Source organism: Hermetia illucens, chromosome 1 (assembly GCF_905115235.1).
Source record: "Hermetia illucens chromosome 1, iHerIll2.2.curated.20191125, whole genome shotgun sequence".
In the NCBI taxonomy this organism is placed as follows: domain Eukaryota; kingdom Metazoa; phylum Arthropoda; class Insecta; order Diptera; family Stratiomyidae; genus Hermetia; species Hermetia illucens.
Window position 1 is genome coordinate 28286445 of NC_051849.1, and position 21997 is coordinate 28308441.

At 43.5% G+C, this 21997-nt stretch overlaps 1 protein-coding gene across 1 annotated transcript in view; it reads right to left on the bottom strand.

Annotated features, from left to right (window-relative positions):
• The window catches only part of LOC119654446 (peptidylglycine alpha-hydroxylating monooxygenase), a 39053-nt gene extending 24757 nt beyond the window's left edge, over positions 1–14296 (bottom strand). Inside the window, exon 1 of the mRNA XM_038059852.1 lies at positions 12700–14296. Within this exon, the coding sequence (XP_037915780.1) occupies positions 12700–12873 (174 nt within the window). The 5' untranslated portion in view covers positions 12874–14296. The remainder of the gene's footprint in view (positions 1–12699) is intronic.
• Between the last annotated feature and the right edge of the window lie 7701 nt (positions 14297–21997).

Here is a 21997-nt window from a genome sequence, read left to right on the forward strand (position 1 = left end):
TTTTAGACTAGTTTTGGATTGGCTTTGAACTACAAAATGTTTTGAATTGGCTTTGGACTAGAAAATGATTTCGGGTGCACGTGAATATGGCGATACCGATTCTTGACTTTAAATAATTGATTTGTGATGGTAATGAATGTCGGCTGCCGGTGTCACTAGCTATGTTCTTGACTAAATCAACACATTCCCTTATTGTTCTCTCCACTCTTTTAATCCACTCTGGTAGAGGATTTGTTCTTAGATTGAAGAACTTGCCGTTATTTAATTTTTGGAGTACCCGGTCTTCGTAGGTCGTTTGGTCTAGTACTACCAGTTTTTTACCTTTATCTGCTTTGAAGTAAAAAAAAAGTTTCTGCTTTAGTTTTTTAATGATCCGCTCTTCCTTATTGTTTTGTTTATTTGTCCCTTTGCTGAATTGTTGAATAATGTTTTTAACGAGAGACCTTGCCTTTTCTCGATCGTCCTTAGTTCCAGTCCAGTAGTTCAATCCTTTATTCAACAAAATCAATTCGTCATCGGTAAAACTTCCGACGATTTGTTAAATACAAAGTTTGATATATTTTCTATTGACTTATTTTCTGTCGTATATGCATACCGGGTAATGTTGCATTCTCAAAGAACGCGGGCACGCGCAGAGGCTTATCATGAACTCCGTTGAGCGACGAAGCGACTTCACAAACGGAAAAAAGAAGCCTGGGAGAACCAACAAGTCTGTGAACTCGAAAAGTACAAGGTGAAATCGCACCAGGCACGGAAGTTTTACCAACAAGTCAGCAGGATGAAGCCTTATACACGATGCTCATCCTGCCGAGACAAAGAGGGAAATCTGAGTTCCGACAGAATGGGCATATTGGAGCGATAGGTTGAGTATTTTGATGAATTGCTTAACAACCAAAATATCGGCGATTTGGAGGTCCCGCCAACCGAAGACAACGAACAAATACTGCCACCACCAGGTATAGAAGAAACAGTCCGTGCAATCCAACTGCTTAAAAACCATAAGTTGTCACGAGCCGATGGAATTACAGCCGAATTGATTAAATATGTAGGCGACCAACTACACCAAGCAGTTCATCAACTGATGTTCAAGGTGTAGGAGAGCGAATCAACGCCTGACGACTGGTAACGAGACATTATTTGTCCCATATGTATGACGCATCAAGCATTGCCATCGATAGTGCTTCGAAACCCAACTGATAGAACTTATTGACACTGATAAGTAATAAATAGATGAATCTTTGATCCAAAACTCATTATGGGGAATACTTTCTTTGGTGTGGAAGGGCGTTTATTAGGCGCGCTACTAAAGGCTAGACTCCTTAGGGCCTCTGTTGCATCCAGGTAGTACCAACTACCATAGCATAATACAGATTTAGGTTAGCAGCGTACGTCAATAACCAACCCCACAAGTCACGAAAGGTGCTACCAGCATTTACTTCTTTCCAACAAGTCTTCTTTTTCTTCAGCCTTTGTCCCGTTCACAAGCGGGGTTGGCTCGTCGTGATCGGTTTCGCCATCTGGCTCTATCAAATGCCTGATCTGGATGCAAACTCGAGGCTTTTAAATCTCCATCCAGCGTATCAAGCCACCGTTGTTTCGGCCTGCCTTTTGGTCATTTACCGTCGACTTCGATATTCAGACCAATCTTGGCAAGTGAATTATCGTTAGCGCAAATTACGTGACCATACCATCGAAGACGCCTTTCTCGCAATTTTTCCACGATCAGTGCAACCCCATAACGATCGCGGATATCTTCATTTAGGAGGTGATCAGAATGTATCACGCCAGTAATGCAACGCAACATGTTCGTCTTCTTTACCGCAAGACGCCACTCATTGTCTTTTATGGTAGGCCAACACCCAGAACCATAGAGGGCAACAGGACAGACGACATTCCGGTAAATTTTGGATTTGACACGTTCGTTGATACGTCGATCACAAAGAATACCAGTTGTGGAACGCCACTTCATCCAGGTTGCGTTGATGCGCGAAGCAATTTCATAACGCAGTTCTCCATTGGCTGATAGCGTTGACCCGAGGTATTTAAATCTCTCAGTTCTGGGCAAATCACTGCTGCTGACAGTAATTGTGCCTGTTTCATGGGGATCGGTTGTCAAAAATTCGGTTTTGTTTAGATTCAATCTGAGACCATGTTGCATGTTCCATTCTTGAACAAGTTACTCGAGATTATTTTTGCTATTAGAGGCTAGGAAAACATCATCCGCATCAAGCAGTGTATAGGACGCTGGACGTTGGATGTCCCGTGTGACAATGTTCATAACAAAAACAAGGAGGAGTGGTGAGAAGGCGCTTCCTTGATGAACACTAACAGAGACAGGAAGCCGTTTTGCTACACTCGGCATACTTCGAACTTTACTTTTTGGATCGTGATAGAGCAGTTGAACCTAGCGCATGAGTGAAGTGTTGTCGTAAAGCATACCAGATGAGTTCGTGTGGCAAAAAGTCAAACCCTTTCTCTAGATCCAGAAATCCAATATAAAGTGAGCGATGCTTCTCACGGTATTTCAACGATTTCGCGAATACGGTTGTCAAGATAGCGTTCAAAAATCTTCATGGTATGGGAAAGTTATCGGATCGGACGGTAATTTGGACATTCTGCTAGACTACCTTTCTTTTTTCATATTGGAACTGTGGTACTTTCTTCCCAGTTAGATGGTGTTTTTCCTTGCTGAATAACCCGATTAAAGAATTCACTGAGCCACAGTGTCAGGTCCCAGCTCTTCGTTTTCCAGAACTCAAATGCGATGTCATCAGGTCCTGTGGCTTACCCCGATTTCATTCGTTTTATTGCCTTCTCGACTTCAGTTGGGCTAACAGGTTGAACTGCTCCAAACGTCGGCAATGATTGTGGAAGTGGATGATGAGCAAATTCTTCAATTGAAATCTTCTCGAAGTATTCTCGCCATCTATCCGTTGCGGCTCGACGGTTGGTAAGGAAAGTACCGTTCTTGTCATTAACGCAACGGAAGTGTTCGATATCCTGTGGGCGTTCGTTACGGCTTTGAGCAAGTCGATACAGATCTCTATTGCCATCCCGAGAGTGTCCAGTTGTAATGATCCGTTCGGGTGACAGCGACTGCATTTCTTTGCTTCCCGGTTGGCATTCTTATAAATTTGCCAATTGACCAGTGTTTTATCGTCGTGACATTTGTGGCAGAGGCGTTTCTTTTCATGGACCTTCATTTCAACATTATCATTCGAAAGCCAAGTATCTCGGTTGATGTACCGCTTACCCGGCTTGGTGACCCCGAGGGTTGAAGAGACCGCTTTGCGGATCATATCTTTCATTCCGTTCAACGATATGGTACAAGGTCATGAGTGTCCGCAAAATCGATTATACGCTCGCCACCCTCATTGCGCACTCCGAACTGCTTTCCTCCATACCACTTGTTATCGTCTGCGTTTTCACTCACATGACCATTAAGGTCGCCGGTAATGATGATATTGTCGTCAGCAGGCACGTGACAATTCTTTTCATCGAGAAGTTGCCAGAAGGCATCTTTCTCGGCATCAGGTCGATCTGTCTGTGGTGCGTACGCAGTGAAGAAGTGAATAGTACGATCAGCTGATATAATGATGAGCTTCATCAGCCGATCATCAAATCGTTCAACTTCTTTAATGGCATCATGGAAACCCTCTGCGATGGCAATGTCAACACCGTATTCAGTGTGTGGGCTACCAAAATAGAGAAGTTTATAGCCATTTTTACCGCGTTCGCGTTCTATGTCGCAGCTTTTGGTACCAGACCATCGGGTTTCTTGCAGAGCACAGATATCAATCCGCCTTCTCGGAAGGGCTCTCGCGAGTTTCTCGGTCTTTCCAGTTAGGGTGCCAATATTTAACGTGCAGGCGCGTATTTGTTTTGTTCGGACTAACTCCATGCGTCAAGAACCCTTGCCCATTTCTCGACAGGACCGGGGCCCGTGCTGCCGCATCGACTAAGGTGGACGCCCTAGCATTTCTCCGAGGCGTATGACTCAATCCGATCATCTTGTTTGTAACGACATTGTATGCATTTTCTTGGTCGGCCTGTCGCAGGAGCTGTCACCAAGAGAGATCAGGTAGAATTTAGCATAATGGAATAACTCCAACTATGCTCTATGCTCTATTTATCTCCCCTGATCTCAGCATTTTATTTTCGTTTTACTGCGGATAGTACAAAGTACGTTGCCTCAAACCCTCCCCTTTTACCTGTGCTTGGGACCGGCATACTATGTTAATAGTATCTAACGCGTGACACAATATTATAATTTGCTCCATGTACGCACGCTTGTTAGCGTAAAATTCGAACAGAACTGAGAAATCAGCCTAAAAATGTGCTGAGCATTTTATGCTCCGACTTATTTCATCAAGTAATCGCTAATTGGTACTTCTCTAGCACAAATATCATAAGAATCTGAACGAGAATGGTTATAATTAACTAAATGTTGGCATACTTCAGTTTTCGATGTTTAACTCCTTCCCCTCAAAAGAAATTAATTAGCCGGAAAACCATAGAAATTTGTCTCTTCAAGGGAGATTTAGCACTTATTAAGCCCCGATTGGGCGCCAAATTGACTCATTGCCTCTTATCAACTCCATACATGTGTAGCCCTTCCAATCAAATTAGGAACGCTTCGTTGTTGATAATGAATGTTGAAAAGCTCAATACGTAATGTAAACTATTACTCCCCATGTTCATGCATGTACAAAACGGTGGTAAAGCTTCGTGTAAACTGAAGGCCTTATTGCCTTTTTCCCATATGAGTCTAATACTGTTTGCGGGCTTCTGATAATTTATGTGAGTAGGTCTAATTACCCCAACGATAAATGTAATCTACCCAAGTGAGAATGCGCCTGATGACGCTTACAGGGATTTCGGAAAAGCTGCAAACATTAGATAAATGGTGAAATGAATGTTCTTCCCACATATTCCTCATGAATTAGGTTTTTCTGCACATATGACCTCTACCGCTGTCAAGAAGCGTCTCAAACATTTGTTCAATGAGCAAATGTCTTCAGTAGTATGCCCCTCATAATTTATGAATGAAATGTTGCCCTTCCCATTATCGCACAGATGCCAGCATACTGTGCTCACATGGGGTTGACACCATACATACATATGTGTACAATCAATGGAATTGACGCCTTCGACATAGAAGCCTGAAATGTCGTGACCCCACAGTGAGTATTTCTTCCTCAGCTACCAAAGTTCACTACACCGACTACATGAAATCTGAAAAGCTAACAAGGTCAAATCTGAGCCACCCTCAACGAAAAGAACGACCACCAGACATGCAGAAGGAGGAGTGGATGGTAAGCCTTGGGAATGATGGCCCCATCAGAAATTCAAAAATTTTCGTGAGAATGTTTTTCTGTTTCGCAGGTTTACCTAAAGGTGGAAGTGGATACCAACCCCCTTGACTTTTTCTGTAAAATGAATACACGTAGGTGAACGGTGGGTAGTGGAATGACACCGAGTTTGAATGGAAAATAAGGCGCACTTTATGAGTTAATTTGCACGCAGAGAGGCAATTGAAGGGCAATCGTTCAGCAGTTTTGATCCGTGGAGTTTTTCAAGAAGGACTGAATATTTGGCACGAAGATGTCTAAAACTTGCCAAGTTGTATGATGGATTGATATGCCTGCGACTGAATAAAAGATATTTACCTTTTAAGCGGGGGTGAGCGGAATGAGACCCAAATGCGCCGTAATTGGAGCCAACGCTAATGTATACATGTAACCTTTGTATCTGAGGTAAGATATAAGGCAGCGGCAGGATGTATCTAAAGATGAGTGCTCCCACGTTGGGAGAATAAATGTTCCTGATGTGCTGAATCAGACGTTGTCGGAGCAGGATTGATGGTTGTCTGGAGAACAATTGGCATTTAGAAACAAATGAGGGCACTATCTCTTATATATTCAGATTGACAGAAAAGGAGGCAATTTTGTATATTCAGTATATGTGAAAAAGTGGAAAAAAGGTTTCTTCGACTTCGAATTACATAGTGCGCTCCTTCCCCAAGGGCTCATGATTACCAATTTGCTCAGATACCAAGTATAAGTTCTGGACTTTTAATAATTAACAGAACCGTCTCTGTTATATGAGCAAAATCCCAGCTCGGTGGTTTATATTGCTTAGGTTCGCAGTATCAAAAGTACTTAACTGCATAAGTAAATAAAGTTCGTGGATGTTTATGGCGTACGAAATTATGAATGAAAGGATAACAACATGTTCGTCTTGACCGGACAACGCGAGCATCCCCAACATACTCGAGGGCACCAGTTGTCGCAAAATCGTGAAAAGACATTGTAATTTAACATCTGCAGCAAAATCATTTTAAGATGGACTCTACTGACATTCCTTGAGGAAGGAATGAACCGCAAATTAGGTAAAGTATTCTATTTGACGATATAGTGGCATCCATTGTACAGTTCATGAATTCGTATGCATGACATTGGCGCTACTACGAATGTAGCAAATTTATTTTATGGACACATAGCTGCAGACAAATAGAATACTTCCTTACGTGTTAGTTTACCATTTTCCTTTTTGAAGGAGTAAAATTATGTCTTTGATTCTATCGCATTGTATTTCATTCAACTTTCCTTGCTTAAGGGGGTCTTCTAGCGACGTGGTTTCAACAGATCGAATTTTTTGATATATTTTGAAAGTAGATGATGTTAAGCATATCCCATAAAAAGGATTTTGGGAAAAGCAAACTCCTTCATAGGTATTTCGAGCGCTTAGTGGCGTGCGACCGCTCCACAAGTGGCGTCTGTCCAAGGCCCAAGGGACTTTCACAAAGCTTCTGCATGGTAAAATTCCCATCAATCCCAGATTTTACAGTTGATGAAATCGACATACGACAATCTGTCTTCTGATAGTTTATTAGAAAGATACTTGGATGCACACACTTTATACAGCAACGAATCCCTCAGCTGTATTTGGACTTTGGCTCCAAAACATTGCCCTCGGGCAAACGGATGGTTAAAACTACTATTCACTTCGCAGTAATTACCTTCAACGAAGGATTGTTGTCCATTTTGCATGTCATGAACGTGTTCGGGATTACTTTGAAAGACGAGAAACGCATTGACCGGTCCGAGCGTAGGGTCAGTGCAAAAGGGCGTTCCATCACCTTAGCACCAACACGGTCACCAAGGCTATCAACCGACCGACCGAACCATTTTTCATTCATTCAGCGGCCGCTTGAAGCGTCCAAACTGACAGGCCAGAGCCCCACATCCACGTTATGGCCGCCGGTTAAATGCGGACTATTCAGGCGTAACTGACAGGCCAAACTGTATGGGGAATGTTGGGAATTCACAGTAGGATATGATGAAATTAAACTTGAATCCTGGAAGGCAGACCTAATACGGCATTCAAACTGCAGTCAAAAGCCCCGCACGTTTACCAAGTTGTATGCAGCATGCATTGTAGGGAACACCTTCCCAGATTAAACGTTTAGGCGGAGGACTAATGTACTGAAACGGGTGCTTTGGGTAGTTAATGGCTGGAAACTTTTTACGTTGGCAGTCTGATTTGAATTAAATACTGGCACCGCTAGCTGAAAATGTGTGGATGTAATTCAAGCTCGATCAAGTAAACCAAATTGGGAGGTCCATAGTGATAACTAATATTTGTATGTTGTTCATTATCTTCACAGATAACAGATGATAGACTCAAGGAGTATATTGTCCTGGCGAGTATCAAATAGGACCCAATATCGTGCTCGCTGTTCTGAAAAATCATGAACAATGATTTAGTTAGACTCCAGCAAGCTACGGTAATGGATAATGTCAAAAATAGCGTTGGTTATAGTTACAAAACATCTTAAGGATGTCGAGTTTTGTTCATGTGACAACAAACTTCCGAAACAGAAATGGAAATAATACCCATCTTTACAAAGTGCTGTCAGACAAATTATGCTTTTACTAGCCTATTCACTTTTAAGGAGACCGACAAAATATCCAACCCATCCACGGTATGGTAAAGGTGAGGGTGATGCCAAACGCAGGAGGTATGCGGTATACTTTACGGTTGGTAAGAACTTAGTAGAAAAGGCTAGGAGGAGTTGATTTTCCATGATTCGGAATTTTCTGGAGGGCCTGAAATGAAAGAAAGGTAAAGGAATAAAAGACAGGCCCCCATAATGTTCACCCCAGGCTCAGATCTTCTCTCCGCGAACCCATTTTTTTACACAAAACCTTATAAATCAACCTTGGTACCTTCGTCATTTGATCGCATCCAAGCAGAAAGGGCAAAAAGGTATAACTGTCCAAAAATTAATTGTGAGTTTGTACAATGAATTAGAAGGGTTCAACAATCGAAAAATAAAACCAACAAATCTTTAATCATGGGCATTACCGTCATTGTGTGGAATCGGAGAAAAAAGGGGCAAATTTCACGACGACCGTATAATAATGGAAAATTTTATAAATCTATTATTTAAATTTATAAATTGCAAAATGTCCATGAAAAATCAGAAAATCAGGTGAAACTTTCCTCCGTTATTTAATCAAATTCGAAGAAAAGGTGTGAAATTTGTGCTCACATGAGATTCCCTCCCTGCCGATTCAAAGATGAGAAATGACTGGAACATAATATATAATAGAATTTAAATTGTAAGAAGGTCAGGAAAAGGAACACCCCGTTTACGCCTTCCTGAAAATTTTGCAAATCATGCTATTGAAAAGGTGTACTATAAAGTGCGGTTCGGAGTCAGGAATGCAAAGATGCAAGTATTCCGCTTAGTGAAACCGGACGACGACTTTTCTTCATTCGCTGCGCCGGAAGGGATAAAAATCGACGATCCGACGGAAACTGACGAACCCCCTACCCAAGCAGATCGTGCTGAGAGTAGCGCAAATAAATCTGCAGCACTCAACCTGTACCTCAGCTAATCTGTTGGTCTTTTTCCGAGGGAAAAGGCATCGATGTCGTATTAATACAGAAGCCCTGAATCGGAGGAGGCGAAACCATCATAGGCCTCCAAAGTAAATACAGTGGAATCCCGATAATTCGTACATCGATAATTCGTATTTCCGGCTAATTCATACAAATTTTCCGGTCCCCATAGTAAATGATCTTTATTTTGCACTCCCAATAAGTGGGAATCTCGATATTTCGTAGCAAATCGTCAGTCCCTTGACGATACGAATTATCGGGATTCCTCTGTGTTACAATTTATTCCATACAGACAAGAGGCACTGATCGGGACAAACCTAGAGCATGTGTCCTCGCAAAGAAGAACCTGCACATTTTCTGTGTCTGTTCCAGTGTCTTTACCATGGTAAAACTGAAATAGTCGGGAGTGGAGATCGTGTAGATCTCCCCTGCTTACATGGACCATCAGCTCCACCAGAAAATTGCAAGATTTGATGTCCACCATCGCATCAAGGAAGGCCAACTTGTTGGTAGCCTGCGACATCAATTTAAGGCATACGGGTTAGTACTTCAACCTTCCATTTACCCAGCTCGGAAAAGTGTTATTGCGAAGAGGATTTAACTCGACCGGCGGGGGGACCGGATGGCAAGGGTTTCCCTGAACTAACAGTTCACTTCCTCCCCTCCCTCTCGTTGGTGAAAGGGATTCCCTGACTTTAAAGCCTCCCAAAGCCGGAAGAGCGGGAGGGCTAGCCCAAAGTAATGTGTCAAACGATTCCAGGCTAGTTCTCTGATAACAGGGAGGTGTTTAGTTGGTAGTCCGAGAGCGTAAATGCATTCACCTACCCTACTCTCAAAAAAATAGTCTCACAATTAACGATAGGTTCACACGGTGGCCTGGTGTGATACCTCTGAAAGACATTACTGCACAATCTTGTGCTAAGGCTCTCTGTCGTGAATGGATTCCACGCTTTGGTGTGCCTTCAATTATAATCACCGACGAGGGAATGCAGTTTGAGTCGTCCCTTTTCTCAGAGTTGGGCTAACTCCTCGGTTTTAGACGCGACTAGACAACCGCGTACTACCCGCAGTGCGATGGGCTGCTCGAAAGGTGACACAGGACGCTGAAGGTCGTTATAATGGCCCAAGACAACCCTCCTTGGACGCAGGTCCTGCTACTCATTCTACTTGGCCTCCGGACAACCAATCGAGAAGAATTTGCTGCAAGTCCCGTGGATAAGGAGAGAACCTGAGGCTCGCCAGCGACCCTGTACTCGATATCAGGTCGGGACTCCAAACGCAACAGGTACTTCCAGCAGCGAAATCAACAAACATTGGTTCTTTTCTCCAATGTAAAAAATCTGAGTGTGATCCTGGATCGTTAGATTGGAAACTGAGCATATAACTGAGAGTTAAGAGGGCCTGTATAGCCTTCTACCTCTGCCAGTGGACCTTTTTAAGGAAATGAGGTCTTCGGCCGAGAGATTTTTCTCAGGACGTATACAATCGTGCTTCGTCCTATCCTAAGGTACGGTTCTATTTTGTAGTGGCAGATGCTAAGCAAGAAGTACAATAAAACCATAATTTATAATATTCAAAGAATCGTGTGTGTCAGTTCTGCAGTTCTGCCTGGTAGAACGTCCACAATGTACTCCTGCACCTCCTCTCCCAGGACCTCCACATTAAGTACGCACTGCAGGGGCGCGGAAAAGTTTGTGTGTGACGCTCAAGATCACCCTCCTCTGGGTTCCCGGTCATAGGAATATAGAAGCAAGTGATCGCTTTGGCGAACTAGTCAGGGAGGTTCTGCTCTTGGTACTCTCTCGGTGGGTAAAATCTGCGTCCCCCCGGCGACTTTCAGGAGCTGAATCTCTTCGCATCACTTAGCAGCCGCTGATTTCAGATAGCGATGGCCCACCATCTACGCTAAGTCGAGGTGAATTTGGGCTAGACACGTGCAAATGCGTAAAAGATTACAGCAGTCTACACGGGGTACTAGCTTTTAGGCGACCGCGCCACCAGACTCTATATACTCTACGGTTCGCAAATTCCCCAGCTCTAGCTAAAGTCACGCTGCGGAATTCTTTGAATATCTCAAAGAGATCTGCAGTTAACAGAGGGGGGAGCTATTATCCTTCGGGAAAGCTACGGACTGACGCTGAAGATCTGGGCCGGCTGAATTCTGCCCCCCCTTGCTCTTACCACCGCAATCATGGTCAAAAGAGTTTCCGGTATCAAAACGATGTATAATAATAATAATCGTTGCCCTGCCAATCGAAATGGATCAGGACCTTGAAGTGTATTAGAGCACTTCATCCAAGACCGTACAGAAGCATTGTACTCTGTAGGAAACAATGGGGTCATCATTGCGGCGTATCAAAGCGATAATTGGGCTTCTAGATACGCCCACTGATTCCTACCTGATCCAATTCGAAGAACCTTCTGTAAAATCAAAGATTCCCGTGTGCGGGCGGAAATGTGCTAGCCAAATTTATGAAGTCTCCAATCGGAATCATTGGAAAAATCAGCGAACCACACACAGTGAACACACAATTCCTACCCACTTGCTTTTCGGAGTAACTTAGGTGAATATAATAAGGTACAAAGGTCCAAGGTCAAAGGTGATGTTACGTGAGTTCCTGCCATATAGGCGAAATCTAAGGTCATCTGGTTCACAACTAAAGGTGAGACAGTGGCTGATTACTTGGCTGTCAATTGGAAGAAACCATAACACGCTTGTTTAAAAATGAGCTGTCCTAAACCAAAAAAAAAGTGGGAGTCAGTTCCTCCCTAGTTGATCCCATCAGTTTTCAAGTGCATGAGGACTCAGGACTCCCTCAGTTCTTAAACATAATCCTAAGTCCTTCACAGACTGTAATTACATTTGTAACCATTATCAGAACAGAAACCCCCCGGATTGCTACAGTCCCATGTTCCATATTGAATGTAGGCTAAATATTCATAACCGTGGATTCGAGGCTTATCTAACACCTTTCTACAATTAAGATAAAAATGGTGAAAAGTAGCAAGTCAAATTACTAAAAATGAAACTTCACATCTAAACTACGCCACGAGTCTTGAACGTTGTTATCACTAGGTAACGGAAAAGACTAAATTCACAATTGGGAAAATTAAGTTCTAAGAAAATCTTGGGATCTGAAAGCTTTTCATAACAAATTGAATTATGCCTGGAGCAAAGATTTTCAGGTGAGTGACCTCATCAGAAAATATTGAACAGCGAAACTCCTAGAAACGCCAAGCTCTGTTTAGGAAGGATAAGTAGGAGAGCTACAACATCAAAGCAAATCCAACCGAGCATAATGAATTTTCACTGATGGGGGATGAAAAAACAACATACAAACACAAAGGGTTGCTAAAAATACCACGGCAGGGAAGAGTGCTGCGGATCAGGAATCGCAAGCGTTTGAAAGCCATAAATGGTAGAGCATCTTGACTTTCTAGTGTCTTAATGATTTGCCTATCTATTTAGTATCTTTTTGGGAGTATAGACGAGTTCTGAGAGATTCAATTCCGAATGCTTCGAAGGAATACCGCTAACTTTTTAATGGGCTGGAGTATCTTTTATTTTCCGATTTTATTGCTTCTGGTGGTGTCCACCAAATATTGATTGCTGATACCTTCGAATCTAAAGATGTATCGCAATAAAACTAAGTATCCATAAAACATTAGAAAGGTAGCGGGAGAATAGGATGTTAAATATGCAATGCTTCCCGGGACCAGTGAAAGAAATGAGCGAATCTCGGAAGCTGTAAACCCAAAACAAAGCACTGGTTTCAATCACGTACTCACCGTGCGTGGATGAACGTTCGGCATGAGGAAGGGGAACCTCCCGCGAGGATACTGTCCGTCCACCTTTTGCAGTTCATTAGGATCGTCGTTGATGTCCTGCTGAACTCGAAGGCCAACGACTGCGACCGCTATCGATGAAACCAACGCCGCCATATGGAACCATCCCATCGTCATGATGGAATTATTACAAAATTTTGGCACCAAGAACAAAGTACACTTCACACAACTCTTTCTTGCGTCGTAACGCTGAACGGCTCGCTAACAATTAGAACACTGGCTAATGGAACCAGCGTCGGCTACTCCATATGGAATGCGACCACAGCTAGTTCTGTGGAGCAAGGGTGCTGCGTTGAGGAGCACGAAGCGCAACTAATGGGTTCCTGTTTGGTGGATCAATTCACCATCGACTGTAACGCGATTGGACTGCCGATTTGCCGCACGTTTTGGTATCGTAGATGCTTCACTGTAATTCGTATATTTGAATATCGATTTTCCAGGCTTTTCCCAATTCTCGAGGCCGGACACGTACGCACTTTCCGTTCTACTCGCGAACCACTGCGGACAAAACGTAGGAACTTGCTGCCAGGAATTTAGGATGTCGAGTGGATACGCAGGGATTGTCTCCAGGAATTTCTTCGTCTGTGGCGGGAGCAAATGTTGATGATGGATGAGTGCTTATGCTTGCGAAATGCCTATGCACTATCAATGGGACCGTCAGGCTGCTGACTGGTTCTTGCTTCTAAACGTTCCGGGCGAAACTTCGCGTATGATATGGTTGGTGATAAGGGAAGAATCCGCTTAAGCTAGCTTTTGTATAGTTGTCGCATATTTCCACACATCCACGAAAATGACGTGATATTTTCGGGGGTTTTTGGGGCTTTCCTTAGGGGAGGGACGTCACTTTCGTTGGCAAGCTCTCTGGCTTCGTTACTAATCCATTCCTAGTTTGTTCTTTGCAATAATTAGTGTTTCGTGGACCAGATCACGGTTGGCTATAGTTCAAATGAGAACAGAAAAACAAGTTTCTTACTGCCTTCGTGGTATCGGGAGAGAAAACCGAGTCACGCGCAAGTTTCCGTGGGGGGAATAGCATCCACACGCGAAAGCTCCCCCAAACCCCAACATTGCACACCAGCAGCAACAGTAACTCCACACATTCCACATGTACTATCGAAGAGGCGGGCGGGTGACCGGGAAGAGCTGAAAGGGTGACGTCACTCCATTCAACTTTACAACGATATCTCCGGCCACTTACAACAAAAACAACAACACTAATGAATTCACTGTGCGTATAAGCTGATAATGCCCCGCAATTTGTCGTCTGTTGACTATGTGATAATTTTCCGCTTTTCCTATTTCTGACGTCAACCACGGTTGGGGGTGAGAATCACATTTCCGTTCAGTTTTTCACGTAAAATGTACCAACTTGAAAGAGTTGGCTATTGGCCTCTAATACGAGTTAGTGGCGGAGAACAGACTACAATCGTGTGGACATTCATGTGCACCGCTCTTCGTGAGTACATCTTGGAACTCAAGGTTAGTTGCTCCGCTCCAACGACATCACTCACCTGCCAACAACCTACCTAGCGCAGGTAAACTGGATGGGAGGTAAACACAAGAATATGGTAAGTGGTAAACATTTACACTGATGCGGATTTAGATGAAAACGCTTAAACTGTAAAAGAGTAGTTTTAAAGTATGTTAAATTGTCGTTTAATTTTTCAGGTTTTTAAAAAATACTGGTGCATTGGGAGGTTTTTAAGGGGAGTGAAACTCTACTAATAAAGGACACGTCTTAATTTTGTGTACACTTAAAAGGAGGCTGGCACAAAAATTATTTTTATTTATAAATAAGAACTTTTGCAAAAAAACTCAAACTTATAGAAACCTTAGCAAGTTGAACTTTCAACCCCATCCCAGGAAAAATAGAGTTTTTATAGAGGGTGAAGTTGGAGGTCCCCCTTTTCAACCCCAATGAAAACTCGTGGCGGTCACCTCCTGCTTAAAAAGTTATGGCGCTTCAAGTTAGGGTTTTTTGATATTTTCATGATGGAATCTGAATTTTTTCATCGCTACCCCCAGAATGAAGACGAATTTGTGTGTCTGTGTGTATAAAGTGGGGGGGGAGAGGCAATGGAATTGTGGAGGCAGAGGCTAATTAACATGGATTCGTCCAGATTTCGCACGAAAACGATGCGATTCACCACGAAATGAAACTCACCCGCCTGAGTGGCCCGCCTACCTGTGGGTAGCGGGGGTGAGAGCCACGAGGCTGGCGGAGCTATCGAGAAGTAAAAAAAATCAGTGAGAAGTGATGCTAGCTCATCGGCTAGGCTAATGTTCCGTGGATTCCGCTTCCTCATTACAAGATAGACACGTATCATTTTGGAGAATCCCTATTCTGAACATATGCCTAACTAGTGAACTATGACGTCGACATGTGGTTACACGCTTCTACGCTAGCCAGACTCAGGAATATAAGGGCGGGGAGGTCCTTTGAACACTTCGATCCCTTAGTGCCATTTTACAAAGAAAATCACGTGTCATTGCCAGCGCATAAGTCCGCACCGGACCCTGAAAAATACTCAGAACAAACGCACGGATTCGCGTGCACCTGACGATATAATCACACGTTAGCTAAACCTAGAAATAAAACAAGTCGGGAAATCGGAAACTGGACGCTTCAGGTACGAAAAGTTTTGTGTATTTCTTAGTACGTAGCACGTAATACATCCATATATTATGTGAGAGTATCCACTTTCGGGTGATATTGACATTCATAGTCTTCAATTTTTAAAGAAGCAACAAATTTGTGGTATCATAACTTTGTTAGTAATAGTGCGATTTCCACCAATCTTGGTAACATCATGCTCTATATTATAGCCTATATCACTGCAAAATTTCATGCTACTAGGATGAACTTAAGGGGGGTTTCTAACCAATTACAAAAAATTGTAGTAATATATTATTATTAACTTTATTTAAACAGATATCGGCATGGAAGGTATTTCGGAGCCCAGGCACCATATAGTGACAGCCTCCTGATTTTTTTCAGATTTCTCGGTTTGGTAGTTTCTGAGAATGGCCCCCTTAAAGAAGTGATCACTTTCAACCCCCCGCGCTCGCCACTCTTCCAACGAATGTGAAAACTAAGAAGGCTTTGAAAAGTACTAATCGAGACCTTTAATTTGATACCCCACATGAGTATATTTGGTGAAAAAAAATTTTACAACCCCCTTTTGCACGTATGGGGACCCCCCTTAAATTCGACGTAAAAAGATGTAATTCACTGTATGCGTGAGCGTTTACACTTCCCACCTTTCTGCCAAATTTGGTGTCAATCTCTATAACGGTCTCCGAGAAAAATGCGTGTGACGGACAGACAGACAGACAGACAGATCCAGGGGTTATTCCCCCAGCAAGAGGAGAGTACCGACATATTCCAACCACCTCTGAATGTGACGGCAATTCTTCCAGTCACCAGAGACGAACTGCTGGAGATCTGCGGCAGAATAGGAGACAATAAAGCGCCGGGCCTGGACGGGGTACCGAATAAGGCCCTTCAGCTTGCCGTGAAATCCAGGCCGGACATGTTCGTTGAGTTGTTCGAAGCGTGCATGTCCGAAGGAATATTTCCGGCGGCTTGGAAGCGACAGAAGTTGGTACTTCTGCCTAAGCCTGGTAAACCTCCAGGTGAACCATCGTCATACCGACCCATATGTCTTTTGGACACGGTGGGGAAAATGTTGGAGCGGGTAATCTATAATAGATTACTCCCGGTTGTTGAGAGCCAAGGCGGCCTTTCAGATCGGCAGTATGGGTTCCGAAAAGCCAGATCAACCATTGATCCCATCAAATTGGTTACTGGCTTGAAGATGCAATTCACGGAAATGGTAGTACCAGCAAATATCGCGTGGTAGTAACCCTGGACGTGAAAAATGCATTCAATTCGGCTAATTGGAATCTAATACGCAAATCCCTAGCGAAGGTTGGTATTCCCGCCTATCTCGCTGCTATCGTCGATAGTTACTTAACTGAAAGGAGGCTCTGGTACGACACTGATGACGGACCGCAGGAGTACGTCGTTTCCGCGGGTGTCCCGCAGGGCTCCGTATTAGGCCCACTACTGTGGAACATCATGTACAACGATTTTCTTGATCTTCCCCTTCCGGAGGAAGCCACAGTGGTGGGTTACGCTGACGACATAGCACTGGTTGTTGTCGCAAAGCATCTCGAAGATGCTGAGTTATACTCAAGTGAGGCAATCAGTGCTGTCAAATGCTGGTTGGAGAGCTCTGGTTTGACGTTTGCGGAGGAAAAAAACAGAAGCGGTCCTCATCACGAAGCGCCGGAAGAGAAATTACGCCTGTGTTAGAATCGGGAATCATATCATCACTTCCAAGCCGACCATCAAATACTTGGGGGTGGTGATAGACAGGAAGCTCAGCTATAAGCAACACGTACAGTATAATAATAATAATAATCGTTGGCGCAACAATCCATGTTGGATCAGGGCCTTGAAGTGTGTTAGAGCACTTCATTCAAGACCGTAACGGTACACTACATTATACTGTAGGAGGCAATGTGGTCAGCATTGCGCTCGCCCGAGATTATTACCCTGATTTGACTCAGGTACTCATTCACAGCTGAGTCGACTGGTATCCGACGTCAAATCACGATACAAATTCCACTGCCACCAGTGAGATTTGAACTGCGACCTTCCGTACGACAGCCTTGCGCTCTAACCACTCAGCTATCCGGACACGTACAGTATGTTTGTGATAAATCATCCACTGCTAGTATGGCCCTGGCGAAGATGATGCCGAACGTGGGAGGGCCACGGCATACCTCTAGCTTGCTTATAGTCAGGGTGGTGACCTCAATCATGCTCTATGCGACCCCAGTTTGGAGCGAGGCATTGCGCATGTCAGTTAACACTAGCAAACTGAATGCAGTCTACAGGAGGACAGCTCTGAGGGTATGCTCTGCCTTCAGGACTGTCTCAGATGATGCAGCATTCGTCATCTCTGGAATGATGCCGATTGACATCTTGGCAGATGAGATGGCGAATATATACCATGTGAGGCCAATCTCTCCCTTATCGCAGACGAAGAACGCTGAGAGGGAGAGATCCATAAATAGATGGCAAGAGCGGTGGGAACGCTCGGGAAAGGGTCGGTGGACTCACAGGCTCATTCCTGCCATCAAGGAGTGGTTGGAGAGACGACACGGTGAGATTAATTATAATCTCACCCAGTTTCTCACGGGACATGGAGGATATCTCCAATACCTTCACAGGTTTAAATTGGAGACCTCACCCGACTGTCCAAATTGCGATGGAGTCCCAGAGGACCCAGAGCATGTATTCTTCCACTGTCCGAGATTTGTGGAAGAAAGGAGGAATCTAGAGGAGACTCTAGGAGAGGTGCTGGTACCAGAAAATCTGGTGCCAAAAATGCTAGCACATCAAGAGAATTGGGATGCGGTCAACTCCATGGTCGCATCTATTCAAGATAAATTGCGAAAAGCAGAGGAAAGGAGAAAAGCGCGGTCACGTGCGCCGCGTATAGAAGAAATGGGATTAAGCTAGAGTGAGCTGACTCCGCCCCGTGATGAAATACCTTATGGTGGTTCTGCGGGGCAGGGAGGGAGTCGGGGGTGGTTTTAGTGGGTAAAAATCCCACACGCTGGTGTGTCCAGACCTGTGTCTTTTGAAGATTTCCACCTCCTCGAAAAAAAAAGGACAGACAGACAGACAGTAAACCGATTTTAATAAGGTTTTGTGTTTACATAAAACCTTAAAAAGACGGCTCTACCGCACGCGTGGAGCCGTAAATCTTCGGACCCGAGTGCCGCGATCCTAAGGAAGGATCCACGACGGATCACATCCTGGATCATTGTTCCTTCTTTCTCAATAAGGCGCAGCCTCTGAGGTTCCCACCCTTTCTTGGCATCCTCAGGCCATTATTTTTGGACAATGTCCCTAAAACGTGTGTTTTGCCGTCTAAAGAAGAGGACAGAAGACGGGAGTCCTCCTTGTAGGTATTTGGGATAGCTCTTCCCTCTAGGTCGTCTCCGGCCACTTAGGATGGTCGTTTGAAGATCGCAATCCCATATTGTCATTACAACGTGGGGCACAATATTTCCTAGACTGAGGCATAACATTTCTAATTATAAGTTCCTCGAATCTGTGGAAGATGGCCTGTTCCGACTCATAACTTCGTTTTAGTATGTCGAATAGAGAATCAATCGATTCTCAACATTGTCCCCGGCTAGGCTCCACGTACACTTGACTTCATCTTTCTAGTTTTAGGTTCCACACCTTTTCCCTCAGAAGTAAGTGTTCCTAAGCCTCAATTTTCCTTTCCACCTTGTAAAGTAGAGTTTTCTGCCCTATCTTTGATAGTATACCACAAGAGCTAATCGTTTGTTATGTTTGTCTTGCACACTTAACGTCTTGTAAGCGATTGCCTTCCAGAAATCTCTGGATCTACGGGCTTTTGCGGCTATATGCTGAAAGGTATTACCGTCCGAGCTTCCGTGGAATGTCCTTTTCTACCTTTACGTTAAACGGCTACCTCGTCTAAAATTGATAGACAAGGAGTAGCTTCCTCAAAACTACAATTTTTAGTTTTAAATGTAAATATGGTATATATTTCTTCGGGAGCGACTTACCCCCTTCATCTCTTGGTTTATGAGTTTTGGAAAATTTAATCTTATTTCTTCTTCGTAGGGGTGAAGTGACAAGTAAAATGAATTTTTGATGGAATACGGAAGTATTTGGCTACATACTTTGCTGTTCCGTCCTCAATGAGTCATCCTCTCATTATTTTCTGACTCCAAAAGGAGAAGATTGAACTCTCATGATCCCTTTTGTTTGTTTTTATTATCTAATTCCTGTATTGGGGAGAAAATCGATTGTTGCTTCCTCGTTAACAAGCATGTGTCGACGAAACACTTCAATGGAGCTTCAGAATTTGTGGGCAGACCTTCGCGGTCAAATTTGCCACTTTTCTTAGGTTTGGGTTAGCTTTTAACTCTAGGTCGTCTCCGGCCACTCCGGATGGTCTTTTAATCATCGCAATCACTTTATTGTCATTACAGTCTATCTGTTCATCTGTCTGTTACATTCACTTTTCTCAGAAACAGATACACCTATTGACACGAAATTTGGCAGAAAGATTGAAACTGTAAACGCCCACGCATGCGGTGAATTACATTGTTTTAAGTTGAATTTGAGGAAGTTTCCCATATACGTAAAAGAGCTGTGCAATTCTTTTTTTCTCCGAATATAACTATGTAAGGTCTCGAGGAGTACTTTCTGATAAAGGTATTAGTTTTGTTATTGGTTGCAAAGGGGAAGTGTGACGGAGTCCAAAAAGGATCAAATACTACCCAACCGAAAAATCTAAAAAAAGTATGGTCGCCCATGCACATGGTATCTAGGCACCGAAATATTCTCTATTAAGAAAGCTGCTCAAATGAAGTTACGACAGTGGAATGCCGATAATTCGTACATCAATTATTCGTATTTCCGGCTAATTCGTACAAATTTGCCGGTCCCCAGAAGAGAACGAAAAAGTTGACTGACGGTTTCGTTCAGGTCCGGTCCTTACAATTAATTTTCTTTATTTTGTACTCCCGCTTACTGTTAATCCCGATATTTCGTACCAAAGTCCTTTGACCATACGATTCTACTATAATAGAATGTTATTATTTTTGAAATTTGCTTCAATTTCCTTAAAATGATCCTAGATCCGTTATATAGGCTTTATTATGAGGCAGCATTCTGAAAAGTTCGATAGAAATCCTACTATTATTAACAAAGTTATAGTAGATCAAAGTTTACCTCTTTCGCATCAAATTACTATTTCCTAAGAGTTCGAAATGAGTTCTCGTCGGTGTTGAGCTTGACGCATTGTTAAATTTCTTAAAAAAAAACCTTTATGTGAATCGTTTTGGAAACTATCGAATATACGCCGCTGGAAAAAGGTCGGAAAGGCAAACATAAGGCTCACGGCAACCGGTGATCTTTACTCTAAACAAATCTGCTCAGAAACTACCTAGAGAGAGATTGTCTTCAAAAGATAGTTGATTTTATGGTGTTCCCCAAACGAGGTGCGTTTTTAAACCAGGCTCATGCTGCTACTGCGGAATGCTTCTGAATTTGCAACTATCTTAAATGCCAAGGCCGCCAGTTTTCGCAAACTTTGAAGGGTCTACAATTCAACAGATTATATTTCCTTCTATTTCGTGTACCTTTCCACATTTTTTTTCCAAATAATAACAATAAGTGAATACGCTCGAAATTTACGCTCAGAATGCTCAAATCATTTAAATTTACACGTAAAGGCTTAAGTAAGATTTTCCTTTTTAGTGGATAAGATATTCTGTTTCAGCCTGGAAACTTTTTTTTTATTTGGTCCCCTCCCTTTGGAGAGACATTTTTGGAGGTATAAACCCGCCTCCAGACTTCACATTCCTACCAGAGTAGCTTACCCGGTGGGGTTTAGGTGTTTGACTATCGAGTCATGGCACTTGAGAAAATCTCTGCGTCCTGGCTGGGAGATAATATTATTGAATCGAGAACCCCGGCCCTCATCACGCCAAACTGCTAGCATTCGGATTAGCTCCAGCATTCGCCGTCCGATTCAAGATATTATCTCGCACAGTTGGTGTTCACGACGGACAAACATATTAGGGGTTGACGGGCTTCGTGACCGTATTGGTGCTAAGGTGATCCTCGTAACACAACCTATTTCTCATTTTTATTGAAAAGGTAGACTCCTGCTCCAAAACCTTGTTTTTGAACCATCGGTGTAGAAGTCGTCAGTATATCCTGCCATGCATTTCGCTGGTTTGTTCCAGTTTTCTCTACGTTTCAAGATAACTTCATATCCTCTACCAAGTTAGTTAGTTTAGTTAACTGGGGGGAGCCGCAGCCCCGAGCACTCAGGCCATTATTAGGCCCATTGTACTATCCCCGTAGTTGCCTATTCAATGGCTTCCCGCCTACGGTGCCCGCAGGCCTTAGCGAATCTGAGAACATTCTCCAGAGGCAGAGAGTGTGCAGATTCTTCATTGAAGAAAACCTTGCCAAGGTGTCTTCGTCTGAGATCCGAGGATGCCGGGCAGCTGCATAAAAAGTGCAGGGCCGTCTCCTCCTCCTCCTCACACTGGCTGCACACAGCCGAAACCACTACCCCAATCTTTTCCTTATGGTAGTTTAAGGGGCAGTGTCCCGTCAAAAGCCCTACTAGGGTTTTCATGTCCGACTTCTTAAGAGACAACAAAAATG